The sequence below is a fragment of the Callorhinchus milii genome, unplaced genomic scaffold (assembly GCF_018977255.1).
Source record: "Callorhinchus milii isolate IMCB2004 unplaced genomic scaffold, IMCB_Cmil_1.0 Scaffold2, whole genome shotgun sequence".
NCBI lineage: Eukaryota > Metazoa > Chordata > Chondrichthyes > Chimaeriformes > Callorhinchidae > Callorhinchus > Callorhinchus milii.
Window position 1 is genome coordinate 67,629,002 of NW_024704743.1, and position 14,998 is coordinate 67,643,999.

Here is a 14,998-nt window from a genome sequence, read left to right on the forward strand (position 1 = left end):
AACCTACAGCTTTGACCGCCCCTATAGCCACCCACTCCCTTCCCCTCTTCCTTGCTTGAGGCCATCCCCACAGCAGACATCGCTCTGAGACGTCACCTATGTGAAAAGGGCACTGTATAAATGCAAATTGTTGTTGACCCGTCTTGTCGATTGCGTTTTTGATCACCCTCTCCCCACCAACTCAGATGCCCAGTCAGCTACATAAAGTGTTTTGAAATGCCCTCACCACATGGAAGACACTATATAGATATAACTGATTAATCAGTTAATAATCAGATACGCCTGATAATAATCCATCAAAAAAAATAATTAAAAAATTGGTCATTTCAATCCACGACTGTTTGTGCGACACTACTGTGCGCAATTGGCTGCCGCATTTCGCCCACAAATATAGTCAATTCACTTTACAGTCAATTCTGTGAAGCGCTTTGAGACGTCTAGAAGACGTGAAAAGCACTGTATCAAATGCAAGGATTATTATTAATATTATTATTAAATTGTTGCTGTTGTTAATATACTCAAGAGGAGTGGAGTATAAGTACAAATTGCTGTACGCAATTGGCTGCTATGCTTTGCCCACAAAGTTGATTCACTTTACAGTAAATTATTTGAAGTGCCTTGAGACGTCTCGAAGATGTGGTAAGGCCCTATACCAAATGCAAGAATTATTATTAATATTATTATTATTATTAAAAGATGGAAATATTATCAAAACTATAGAACCTGTAATTAAATGTAATAAATCAACTGAATTCTAAGTAAAGGAACCTCTTCAGATTTTTTTTCTAACAGAGGAGATTCCATATTTTAACAAGGCATTTTCCACAATTTCTAATTGATTCAAATTCCTGGTAAAATTAATTTAAATTTTATTTTACATCAGAATATTTAACATGCGTTCTTTTAGGAAACACAGCTGTCACTATCATTGCCAAATCAGATAAATCAGAAGTCTCTGGTCTATAATATAGAAGATAGGCTGAAATGAGCAGCGCTGTGATTAACACTCCCACACTGACAGCTACACTGACACCGACATAAAAACAAGTGCAAATGTGCATTTAGAAATCATTTTTTAATTCCAGCATCCCTGCTTATCCCTTTCTTATTCAGATCCTTTTCTCCTGGTTAAAACTGGATTAATTCAAAAGCACCAACAAGAAAAAGGATGAATTTTTTCAAAGACAATCATAATGAACTGAATTTTAAGCAGCCAGAGAATTCTCTATGGAAATGGTTTGTCCAAATTTCATCTGCTTGCTAATCAGATACGAGTCACTATATCGGCAAAGATCTGAAGCTCACACACATTCAATTCTACAGTGATTTAAACAACATAATGGATGCATTTGTCAATGTCTGTGAGAATGTCAAAGCTCTCAGGATGATTGTCTCTGGCTGAAATACGTTAGGAAGAAAATCCTAAGGCTCCCTTCAATCATTCACTCTATAAATTGCCATATGGAGAATATTCAGAGCAGGGTAATTTAGTCAGAAAGTTTTCCTCATGCAATTGAACGTGTGATTTTTAAAAAAAAACAATCTGATGATCTAGTGAATATTACGCTGCCTGTTGCAGTGTACTGCTAACCTCAACTGTAATACTCTCTGCTTCACCAGTGTGACAATTCTATTTCCTTTTAGCCTTTTTACCCCACTCCCTGGAACGCCATCCCAACGTCCCTCTAACTCCATCCTTCCCTCACGAAAGGCTCATTTCAAGACCTATTTGTTGGACTTCCATATCAAAAAAGACTTAATTGCCAATTTAATGGACTAATGTGTGGAATGATCTGGTTTGCTGAGCCGGAATTTCCAGCTAAGTGTAATTACAATGCCAGTTCCAGCACTTACTGGCGTGCCAGCAAGAACAGTGAACCATTAAGTGTGGCTTTAGCCCACGATATGAGAGTGGGCTGGCGGGAGTCTACACATGTGCCTGCACATGTGTGAGTCTGTGGAAATTTTCGTTCTGCAAATTTTTTTTAATTTTTAGATTTTGGGCCTGGTCCGGCTAGGTTCCAATTCCAGAAATCCGGAGTCCAGTAAGTTAGGAGTTTGCTGCATATCGGATGCAAGGATTATTAATATTATTATTATTACACATTGTGCTGCTATGTGTTTTTATTTCATGGAATTGGGAACTTGCTACTTTATTTTTAATGGCTGTCCCCCAAGCCAAATCCTCCAGGATGAATGATTAAAAAGGTGGCTTTACCAGGCGAATAATTGTTCCAGCTTGAGGCAAAGCAGAGTACAAAAACCAAAGCTGTTCTGGTGAAGAACACAACACTGTACATATACTCGCAGTATCTCACTGCTTTGCAATTCAATGATGTACAAGTTCGCACCTAATTTCCATTTAGAATAAAACAATTCTAACAACTGTGTAATTGGAAATAAACATCCTGCAATGAGTGAAATAATTTTATAGATAGACAAATAAACCACTGAAACTTCAAAATTCAACTTGCTGTGCAATCTAGTGCCTGGAAGGCTCCAACTCTTAATCCTTCTTAGCCTTTCTATCTCATCTGAACTCGAATTGAATGTTCACATGTTCTCCGCCACTAAAGATATCCCTTAAGAACTTGTTTTCTTTCTCATGTTGAATATTCTTTCCCTCCCCTGCCAACAATACTTAAATCTTTAAAAAGTACATGACTCTGAATTTTCTACTGAAGTTCATCTTAAGCTTTAAATGCATTGCTTTACAAACTTTTCCCGTCTTCTAAGGGAGTTGAAATCAGGATATATCACATTGTCTCCAGGCCTTTCTCTTTTTTCCCAACAGGAATAATAAAATCATAGATATGTAGCACAGAAAGAAGCCTTTTGGCCAACTGTTTACAGGCTATTCCAGCTCTTCCATATGAACTATTTTCTCCTATTTCCCGGTTTCTTTTTTCCCCGATATTATAACTGAGGTTCAAAGGCAGAAAGCTTTTGGCCCAGTTGCCTTAATCTTTCCAAAATATCCACAATACAGCATCTAGTGCATCTTAAATCAGCTAAATTCCACCAATTACTCTTTCTACTGACCTATTCCAGCTATTTACCCGTTGTTTAACAAAATGATCCTGTTGTCTGTCCTAAAATTAGATTTCAGAAACCTGAACTAGTGACATCCTGTCCTGCTGCCTACTTTGGTGTATCTGAAAGTATTGTTTTGTTGTGGGTTTACTATCCCTTTCCTGTTAAGTACTGATATATCGCTGTCAGGTCGATCTTTTTATTCTGGTATTCATCCAGTTCACTTTTAAATGAGTTATTTAGCTTCAATGGTCACTTGTACTAATACTAATAATGATCTCAAAACTAATCAATTCCTTGCCTTCTTCATTCTTCCCATCCACAACTCATCATTGCCTTACACCCTGACTTGGCATCAACTTATGTTCTCGTCATTCTTGTCTTATTTTTCTTTGATTTTGTTGGGTTTGTGCTGCTGCGGTAGATGGATGTCGGTTAGTGGACTAGAATAAGGCAATTCATTTAAGATCAGGGTACAGGGTACAGCAGATTATTTATTACAGCTAATAAAATGAGAAGCTTTTCCATTCTGAGATAAACAACAACAACAACAAAATTACATTTGTATGATGCCTTTCACATCAGGAGGACGTCCCAAGGCATACAACGTGTGATTTTAGAATAAAAGCAAATGCAGCTTTAGAAACAAGTGTCCATTAACTGTATCTGGATAAGAACAGAACCAAGGACAACTATTTGTTCATATCAGTCTATTCCTATTGTTACATCAAAACTGTTCCCAAGCACATAATAGTATTTAATCCTTGCATTTGATATAATACCTTAGAACTCATATAGTCTAGGCTGACATGCCAATATACTGTAGTGAATTGACTGTATATTTTGTGGGCGAATCATGGCAGCCATTTGAACACAGCAGCATCCCACAAACAGTCGTAGATTGAGTGACAAAATTATTTTTTGAAGGGATTATTATCCCTGGAAAAGTGATCCACCGATCACTAACAATTGGGTTCCTACTTACTGCTAGGTGTGTAGAGTAAGGAAACTTGCCTAAAGGCTTCACCTCGTCCGGGAATCAAACTCTGGTCCTTTTGTTTTGCTCTAACCAATACACTAACAAGACTTCATGTGTGGATGCATGCCATGCCTCAGCATTGGAATGGAATGTCATTTTATCTATGAGCCTCAAAGTCTCATTGTGGGGCTTGACAACCTTCTCGTGACTCCGAGACGAGAAGACTATCAACTGAACCAGGCTGACACATGATGCTCACCTACAACAATAACAACGTGGATATATATAGCACCCTCCACGCTGGATGGTATCTCAGAGCGCTTTACAGTAACGAATCCTGGGGCCGAGCCAGGGGAAGGGGGAGGAAGGTGACCAAAGGCACGGTCGAAAAGAAAGGTCTTCAGTAGGGAGCTGAAAGTAGGAAGAGAGGGGGCGAGGCGAAGGGAGTGAGGAAGGGAATTCCAGAGCCTCGGGGCATAATGGCTGATGGCACGGCCGTCGAGGGTGGAGCGGAGGACTCGGGGGATGAGGAGCTCTATTTTGAAGGAATTAATTGATGCAGCATCAATTGTGCAAAAAAATTCCCTAAAATATTTGACTGCTTTGTCTGGATTGTAGCTTTGTTTGTATTGACCTATGTTTGGCAGAACTTTATGCATTGAAGAAAATCAAGCTGTTAAACGCCTAAAAAAAAGACATAATCACTGATGTTAGCGCCGAGCAACATTCAACACATCTACTGGAATACAGTCTACTGTGAGACAACAATTGGCTGTTCCAGTGAGTGACTTCTACTTAACAGACTCACAGCTGACTCAGGTAATCTGTAGTCAGACGTTTGTGGGAGATTTTTGCTTACTAACCAGGATAAATTGAGCAGAACCAGCAGAAAAAAAACCTATGTTTTACTCGACAATGAGGAGCTACCACCTCTAGGAACAGGAAGTAATGCTTCCCTGACAACCCTAGGTATGCAAATGCCAAATGCCAGAAGCAAAGGTGGTTGCTTCTGACCTAGTTTGTAAAACAAACTGAACTGCCACCTGCAGCTTTCATGCATTAAAGCATAACAGACAGTATTTTAATAAAAGGTAGATCTTTCTACACAAATAGTTTTCATGAAAAATTATTCAATTATGAATTCTGTGAAGAAATGCCCTTTCATTTTAATTTCCAACAGTCCCTTAAACAAAATTGGTCATTTAGAATTGGCTGTTTGTGGAAGATTGCTGTGTGCAAATTGGCTGCAGGGTTCACCCACAAAATGCACATAGTCACATCACTTTACAGAATATCTTGTATCTTGTAAAGCGTGTTGAGACACCTCAACAACATGATAAGGCGTTATATCAAATGCAAGGATTATAATTAATAAATTTTCCAATGTACCCATAAGCCTGCTGCCCAAAAGACATTGCAGCACAATGATGCAGAACTAATGATACAGGACTAATGGTTTCCAGGCTGCAATTGAAATTCCCACAGAATCATGGCACCTGGAAATATTGACAGATTTGCTGGCACTCGAACGGGGGTTGTTTCATGGTAAGCCTTTCTCTTCTCCAGAAACTTCTCTTATGAGAAGGCAATTGATTGATTTACGTATGTGAAATGTAAAGGTGAAAGATAACTGTAGAAGAGCATTAGTCTGTAATGATGTCCTGTTCAACGCTCAGTAAAACAGTGATGTAGCAATGTATTTTTAAACAATTCTGACAACTATCCCATTTAAAATAATGGAATTTTTTGTAGAAGGGAAGGGAATTTGCTGCCCAAAAGAAAGATCCTCGCTTCATGTTCTGGATAATACTTTTTTAATCTTAAAACATGTTTTTCTCTTTCATGGATCTCAGCTCCTGGAAATGCAGGGTCAAGCAATGAGGTGGAATTGTGGAAAACATGGGAAGCGATTGCAGGGCGGGAGGGTCTCCAATCTACACTGACGTGTCGCTGAGCACCCTGGAGATGAAGTCAGCTTCAAAGGGGCACGTCTATTTGCCAAGGCTCCTCACATGAGGGCCTGGATTAAGTAGTTGGTGCTGAGTAAGCCTTGAATGTGGCATTGGGCTTGTACCTCAAGAACATCAAGGTGGCTGGCACATCACAAGCTGTAAAGTGCCTCCCACTACATTGAGGCTTGCGGCACATTCCATTCCAATAAACATCTCTGGAATTTCATGTGGAGGTGTGATGCATGGAACCCGCAATTTGGTTTGGATATTGTTAAGCACGGTGATGGGCTTCTGCATGTGCAGACATCCAGCTGACATAAAAAAAGGCTTATTAAAAAGGGGCAAACATTTTTCACAAAATTAAAATTGTAAATTAATTTTCCCGCAAATATACCCCAAACCTTAGTGGGTTTCGGCATGTGTCAGACACCTATCTTGCATTTATATAGTGCCCTTCACACAGGGTAGCAAAGGTGAATTGAAAAATGAATTTGTGTACTTTCAGTTCGCACATCCCAACAACAGAGGAACTCACTTTTTCCCCATCACCAACTGAAGGATTAATCATTACAGGGTCTCAAGTGAGGTAACCACTGCTTTCAGTGGGCAAGGGTACTTTACTCTGTCTAGAAATTTCTGGGGTAATCATTGCTGTCATCAGAATTGGGAGGCTTTGGTCTGTTCACGCCAGAATGTCTCGTGGGATAATCATTCCTGTCAGCAGGAACAGTAGCAGTAGTGTTCTTCTCTTAGGGGAGTCAGATAAAGTAATGGTTGCTGGCATCAGGAAGAAGACTGTTACTTCTCCAGAGAGCCGTGCTTGGCAATCACACCAGTCATCAGGAACGGAATTGTCAGCATTATTCACTCCAGTGAATTGACTAATTTTGCAATTATAATATATATACTTTGTTCTTCTTCCTGAGTAATGGTGATTTTGTCAAACAGGAGGCAGGGACAGGTGTCTGCAGTGGTCCATAAAGTAGGGCCTCTACCAGCTCAGATGCTTCTCCACCAGCCTCAAATATTTCAGGTTTTCAAAGTGACTTTTAAGGAACTTTCGGGGAAAAAATCCACTTGGTCTGGATTTGGTCGCAGATTTTGGCAGTGTTGAATTCAGTCTTAATTAAGTCTTTTCTTTCTGTTGTTCTTAAGAAACTTATAGAAAATCAGTTTCAAAAACTAAGATGGTGTTTAAGAATTTGCCAGATTGGGGGATCTCTGAAATACGAAGATACTACAGTTGGTCGGGTTCCTATCTCTATCCAAATAGGGAAGTGGGATCTTTAACATCTACCTGAACAGATAGGCAGGTATTATGTTTTTCATTTCATCCGAAGGATGGCACCTCTGACATTGCAATGCTAGTGCATAGTCCAAGCACTGTATTAGACTCTCAGCCTACAAAGTAAGTTCAAAGTCCCAACATGGGGCTTGAACTCACTACCGTCTGACTCAGGGGCAAGAGTGATAACATTTTGCTACTTTTCTTACTGTTTACAGTTTTTAAACTGTGAACTGGCTGCTAACTACTTAAATTCTTCAACATTGCTTTTAATTGTCAACAATGATCCCAGTTCTGATTTAGTTTATGTTTGCTGCTGTAAGTGGAAGATTAGATAATTATTCTTTGTGACTCAAAAGTGAAAACCTTAAAAAGGTACAGCATGAAAGGAGAAAATCGTGTCTGCACTGGTGCTAGTTCCCCACTGGATCTATCTACTATAATCTCATTCCTGTGCTCTTACCTCATATATTGTATACTGTATATCTTTTCTTTGTCAAGTATTTATCCGATTGTCTTTTAAGCAATCGTATGGGCTCAATTTCAACAGCCATTTAGGTAAGGCATTCTACACTTTTCTGTCAAAAAATATACCCTCCCCTTCTTTCTGATAATAATCCTAGAAACTGTTAGTTCCACCAGGTAGTCAAACCGGTATAATAATAATAATAATAATAATAATAATCCTTGCATTTTGATATAGCGCTTTTCACGTCGGGAGGACGTCCCAAAGCGCTTCACAGAACACACTGTAAAGTGAATTGACTGTATATTTGTGGGCGAACGCGGCAGCCAATTGCGCACAGCAATGTCCCACAAACAGTCGTAGATTGAAAATGACCAATTCATTATTGTTTTTGGAGGGATTATTATTAGGCGTGTGGAGTAAGGAAACTTGCCCAAGGTTTCGCCCTGTCTGGAATTGAACTCAGGTCTCTTGCTTGCAAAGCGAGTGCTCTAACCACTGAGCTACAGGACTCCACATGTATGTAAATTTCACTGATGAGATACATTCTCTCCCACTGGACAGCAGAGATGGTCTGGTCAGATAGTAGCCTTGTTCTTGAAGATAGCTCGATAGTTTGGGATTCTTAAATTAGAAATTTCAATAACATAGAAAAAAATCTTGTGTGGTTGAAAATTTATCCCATGTAATCCTGCAGGATTTGTTCCACAGAACATCTGCGATTCCTGCAGGACCCTGTTCAAAGAGAATTGGATAGGCTTGCTGAATTCCTCTTGATTTAATCCCTCAAATTACACCTATCCTCAACCGTGTGATTGAGAGGGCACTTTGTGAATGTTGTGTGATTTTTCCCTTCTTATTTTCTTTAATATTCAGATCAGAGTATTGTCTGTTAGAAATTGTGCAATAATGTCATATTTAGTTTCTAATACTTTTACTCGTGTCTGTCTTTTGTTTTGATTTCTGGTTGACTTTGCAACTGGTTGTGTCTTACATTTCCAAATAAACAGGCACAAAACAATTTCAATTATGTGTAAAAAGCCTCCAAAATATCTCTAAACAAAGTTGTGAAAATGAGGCCCAGATATAGATTTAACTGAGAATTTCAAAACAGAGAAAGAAAAGCAGGTGGTGATCATAAGCATAATCTACGAGGTAGGTTTTCAGGCATGATTTAAAGACAGAAAGAGAGAGAGAGCAAGATGGAGCGGTAGAGCGAGGAGTTCCAGAGATTAGGCACATATTAGCTGAATAAAGCTTAAACAATGTACTACATTGTTAGTTAAAGCCCTATCTGATCTGCTTCCCACAATCTCAACAGAAGGGCAATTTGTACTGCATGAGTGTTAGTCATTTTTTTCCCTTCAAATCATTTGTCAATACTGGGGGCTGATTTGCAAATAGTAAATCTTGCAGTCATGTGGATGTGTCTCTCTTGAATTCAGATCAGATGCCAATCTCAGTTGCAACTTCCAGATGACAGTCAAAAGTGGTTCCTGGCACCTGGGAGGAGATTGAGTCCAGGCAGAGGTCCAGATCTAATAGTTATACATCCATTTGCAAATATTGTATTTTTAACCATATTGCCTATCTATGTAAGACTGCTGAATTTAATACTTAATCGATTTAATATTTAATGGATAATGCGCTCAAATTTGGGTTCTGAACTTTGCACGTTTTAAGAACTGGGATTAGATCAACCAAATTGACTTCACATTAAATCCTTACAGACATCAGATTCAGGGGATCAATACCCAGGGTTGTACATTTTGTCCACAAAATACACTTTATAGTGCATCCTGTGAAGCGCTCTGAGATGTCTCAATAATGTGACAAAATCCTATATCAATTGCAAGGATTATATTTGTACCCAAGTTTGATGGATATTGCTTCAATCCACTATGCAACTCAATTCCCTTACCCACCCCCACCATAACATCAAATTTATAATCTTTGAATTTGATATAGTACCTTTCATATTAGGATGATATCTCAGGATTGAGAATTCACAGGATTAACTGTAACATGCAGTGATTATTCTTGTAGGAAATGCATCAGCAGAATGCAGTTAACATCAACACAATCTTTTCTCCGTCTGACATACACACAGCAGCACTTTCTCTGGGGGTTTCATTGAATGACAAACAAGAAATATGTTTGTCTACCACTGTACCTCAGAGCTTTGTGAACAATTGTAATGTCTCCTCCTTATTCAGATCAGCTATTAATTCTAGCTTTAAACCTGGGACTTTCCCAGGCTATTCAGCCCAACGCTAGACAGTGAATTCATCAACTGAGTGAACCATTGAGCAACCTATGATTTTTTTTAAAACATCCCGATGGCAAGATATTAAAATGATCATTATTTTACAAGACTGTTGAGTTCAGTTGCATTTATATTTCTTCTCTACATACCTGCGGAGATCTCGATGCTGCTCATCTTTGTCTGATTGATGCTGACGTTAATGCTGACCTTTCCTTCACTGAGGTCAATTTCCACCATTCCATAACTGGCAGCAAAGTGGCTGAACAAGAGCAGGCCATTGGGATTCCAAGTTCGGAACATAAAGCTGACAGAAAACACGTCCTGGTTCATGCGCCCGGGCAGCTGTAAGTAACTGCTACTATTGAAGAAGACAGGTACTGCATGAGGCTCCACACACGTAAAGCTCAGGTTACCCTGAAAGAGAGGAGAGAGGAAATGTAAGCACCCACTACAGCCAGTAATACCCTGTAACATGGGGGTTGGCATCCTTAATTGTCTGCAATAAAATTATCTCAACCCGTAACTCTTTGACCGTGCTTTCGGTCATCTTTCCGCTCCTCACCTTCCTCAGTTCTGGTGCCAGCCAGAATTGTCAAGTGCCATGGGGCATCTGCCTGACTGAAAGGCCTTCAATTTAAAGTATAAATTGCATTGTGTTATATTGAGGCAGAGTCCATCAATTCTTGTAAAAGGATCTGTTTCCTCTTGTGAATCTTTTGCTATGATTGTACATTGTTTTCATGCTATTCTTTCAATGTAGGAGAAAAGAGCTTCACAGTTACTGTTTGGCAGGAACAGCATGGTACTTTGCATCCTTTGAGGTTATTTGATTTACTTCATTAAAATGTACTGAATTTGTCGATATGTGCCATGCTGTGTGCTTGGTAAATTTGTCAATGTGCACTTATAAATAACTAATGGAGTTTTATATTTATGAAGTTTGTTGTTTATAATTGAAAATGTCATTACAGTTGCAGTATTTATAAACGATTAGCAACACACTCACTGAACAGAGTGAATGGGGTAGAACAGCCCATCCTCACATCAATGACAATTCTACATTCAGTGAAGGAAGCGGAACAACATCCTGCTGTCTTTATGAGATGCATGGAGTGCATGTATTACACTGGATTTTATAAATAAATAATCCTTACATTTGACATAGCATCTTTCAGATCACGAGGACATCACAAAGTGCTTTACAAGATATATTGTAAACTGTGTATATTATAAGCGAAATACATATTTCATTCACAAGTATCAGGGCAAATTATAGTGCTTCCACTCCGGGCAGTGACAGACATCTGTCTATTCAATACTATACCAAGAACCAATGGATTGCTAAAAGGAAATCATAATTTTAAATATTTGTCATCTGTCAGTCTTCCCCTTTTAATTGCTTATCATTATAGGTTAGCTGGAATTACAAGAATCTGGCCCTTAAGGTAGTTCTGGTGTTGTTCACTTCAAAGTCACCTGTAGACTCCTCCAGGAAGGACTGCTTCAATTGTATCTTCTTTGTGAGACACCAGAGAACAGAAATCAATAGCAGCATTCCCTTCACTTTAGTGTTAGACTCTTGTCTTATTGATTGGTAGCAACAGAGGGATCAGACTGATGAACACAATCAACACTGCCAGCACTACAATATCTGTTCTCAACACTTCTCCAAAACAATGCCCCTCTTACAGTAGCTCATTGAGTACAAGCCAGTTGCTTTAGGTTGGTGTTCTTTGCCAGCACTTCAGGATCATGATACAACCAAGTCAGATGGTCTGATAACACACACATAAACAGTGGCCACTTTGGCAAAGTAACAAAGTGTGGGGGGTGGAGGAGTTGGGGGCAATGCCTTTTGATGGAAAAACATTAAAAAAAAGTTAAAACACTTAAAGGAGTTATAACTGGAGGGAAAATTATCAGAGAGAAAAATAATCAAGTGTGGTTGATGGTTAATTTAAGCACATAACGCTGGAACTCTGATGTCCTGGACCACATCATGGTACAATAGGCACATGCTCTTGAGTTAATGATTTCATTGGGGTCACCAGAAGAAGGAAGAGCACCACTTTAGTGATTCCCCACAAAGAGAGAGAGAGAGAGCGAGATGGAAGAATTGAGGTCCGGCCACCTAAGCAATTCAACAATAGTAGAAGTTAATTTTTTTTTCGAGGCAAAACTTTAGGCAAGTTTCCTTACTCCACACGCCTAATAATAATCCCTCCAAAACCAAAAACAATCATAAATTGGTCATTTTCAATCTACGACTGTTTGTGGGACATTGCTGTGCACAATTGGCTGCCGCGTTCGCCCACAAATATACAGTCAATTAACTTTACAGTGTGTTCTGTGAAGCGCTTTGGGACGTCCTCCCGACGTGAAAAGCGCTATATCAAATGCAAGGATTATTATTATTACTTGACATATACACACACACACCTCTGGTTACCCAGCAGTAAGTAGGAACTCGGATGTTATTCGATTTGCACTTTCCTGAGGTAATAATTCCTCCACCACAAAAAAATCAATCATTCCACGACTGTTTGTGGGAGACTGCTGCGCGCAATTGGCTGCCATGTTTTGCCCACAAAATACACAGTCACTATAGTTTACAATATATCCTGTGAAGTGATTTGAGACGTCTCAATTACATGATAAGGTGCTATATCAAATGCAAGGATTATTATTTATTATTAGAAACTAATGAATAATCTTTCCATTTGATATAGGACCTTTCAATTTTATTTGGGGGATTTAGTGGCTAGCACACTGGGAGAAACTCCCTGTACTTGTCCAATTACTGTACATAGTGCAGGGGATTAACAACTGCATCAGGTTACCAGGAGGGTGGTTGAGGTCAGTTCTGCAGGGATGAGATCAGTTCGGCTGAAGGGCCTCTTTTATCCAACAAACCAATCTTGTGATTCTGTGAGACCTTGAGAAAAAAATGTGTATTAAAAAGCAGGCTGTATTGTAAAGCCTTTATTTTGCATTGATATGTAAAGCCTCCTCGATGAGCTGTTAAGCAGGTTACAGCCGATTGGCAATAACTGTGGCAATTGTATTATGCACAGTTGGAAAGTGCATCACCAATACCTAAATCCTGCAAAAGAAAGGCGAATCCAACTGCGAATAACGCAAGTATAAAACAAAAGTTTTAAAACAAATTTGAATGCCTAGGCACTATTCAGACCTTGCTTATAATCATATCAATGCTTGCACTGCACCTATAACATTGTAATGTCTCTTTACAGTAATTATGTTAAGTGGAATGACTGGTGAGCAAACACAGCAGCCAATTTATGCACTACAATGTCCCACAAACAGCCAGGAGGTGACTGACCATTTTATAGTGGAACATTGTTACTTCTTTCCATGCAACCTCAATCACTTTCATCACAGATCACTAAGAGGTTTGACTCACTTATTGTCAAGTCAATGAACTTACCACATTTTGTGTGTCGAGCTTCCTCCTCCTGGCAAGGTCGGTAATATTATTTCCATTGTAATTTATAGATTCCATGCAGCCTTTGAAGTTCTTTCGACCATTGGAGCTCGGCTTTCCAGAAAATGGCATTCCCCCAAAGCTCAGCTTGAAGGGAAAAGTAAATAAACAGCGTTACACACCATAGATCTCAATGGGCAAAATCATTATGTATTATAAATTTTTTGTGCAGTTTTACAACATATAATTATCTAACAGCAAGGAGTTAGGATACAAATGTTTCCTCTTTCCAGACAAGTAAAAATTACATCATTATAATGAATTTATTAATCTTCATAATCAACTTTTGGCCATATCAGTAAAAGTCTTTGCGAAGCTTGAATGAACCTGAGTCTCAAATCAGCACTAATTTTCAAAACTAAACATTGAATAGTCTTATGATTGATTTTAAAGCACAGGTTGGCTCCAGCTTCAGGGACATCCAATTGCTAAGGTTTACATTCTTGAACTGCAGAGCTTAAATAAACCCTAATATTGCTGTAATAATGCTGTTTAAATGTCAAGAGCAACTTCATTACCGTAAGGTTAATTCTTTACTAAAGTAAACATTCAAGCATTTAACAATTTCTGCTTGTCCTCTCTTTCCCTCCAATCCTTTCCCATTCTGCCTTTTACATCAGACTATTTTACTTTATTTTTATACTGGGGTAAAAATTACAATGTTCAACGTGTTCATGTCTATTCTACCATTTCACAGACGAGTTGAAATTAGAAACCTTATGATGTTTTATATATCAATTGTTGAACATTTAAACTCCCTCAAGAAATCTCAATGGCTGTTGACTGGGAGCCATCATAATTCAGCCTAACCTAATATTCAGATGGATACATTTTCCAGGTGGGGATAGCAGATAAATAATTGCACTTGATATTGAACCTTTTACGTTGGAGGATGTCTCAAACCACTTTATAGGACTCACTGTAATGTATAATGACTGTATTTTGTAAATTAACATGCCAGCCAATTTACAAACAGCAACGCTTCATAAACAAGTTGGAAGTAAATAACCAATTTTATCTGGGGGAATTGTTGGCCAGAACACCGGGAGAAACTCGTTTCTCTTTTTGAGAAGTGCTTTTAATGTCCACCAGAACAGACAGATATCTTGGTTTAATATCTTATCTGTAGAAGGCAACATTGCAGTGCTCCGCCAGCCTGCATTAGAGTGTTAGTCTAGACTGAGTTGAAAATCATGATGTTGAGGTTGAATGCACAACTTTCTGATTCGAGTGGCAAGAATACTATCAACTACCCCAGGAGCAGAAACTCTGACTGATTTTACACTTGCTTTGCTGGAAAAAAACAAGGCTAACTGGATTTCTCCATTCCTTCTGTGGCTGAGATCAGAAAACTCAGTAAAGATTTAGAGCCATTCTAATCTATACAATGTGTTTTGCTCACTGGCCTTTTATAAACTTTGCTTTGCTGGAAATTTGCAATTCACCTAAATGGTAATTAACAGCATAATTTGGCTTGGAAATATTGCTTATTAGCTGCCCTGCTATCTCATG

The 14,998-nt window shown here is 38.8% G+C and overlaps 1 protein-coding gene across 2 annotated transcripts in view; it reads right to left on the reverse strand.

Moving 5' to 3' along the window:
* LOC103187001 (contactin associated protein 2) overlaps positions 1–14,998 on the reverse strand; it is an 855,622-nt gene that overhangs the window by 437,466 nt on the left and 403,158 nt on the right. For both annotated transcript variants that reach the window (XM_042331730.1, XM_042331729.1), the window contains 2 exons: positions 13,430–13,573; positions 10,131–10,395 (listed from right to left, as the gene is read on the reverse strand). In XM_042331730.1, the coding sequence (XP_042187664.1) occupies positions 10,131–10,395; positions 13,430–13,573 (409 nt within the window). The remainder of the gene's footprint in view (positions 1–10,130; positions 10,396–13,429; positions 13,574–14,998) is intronic.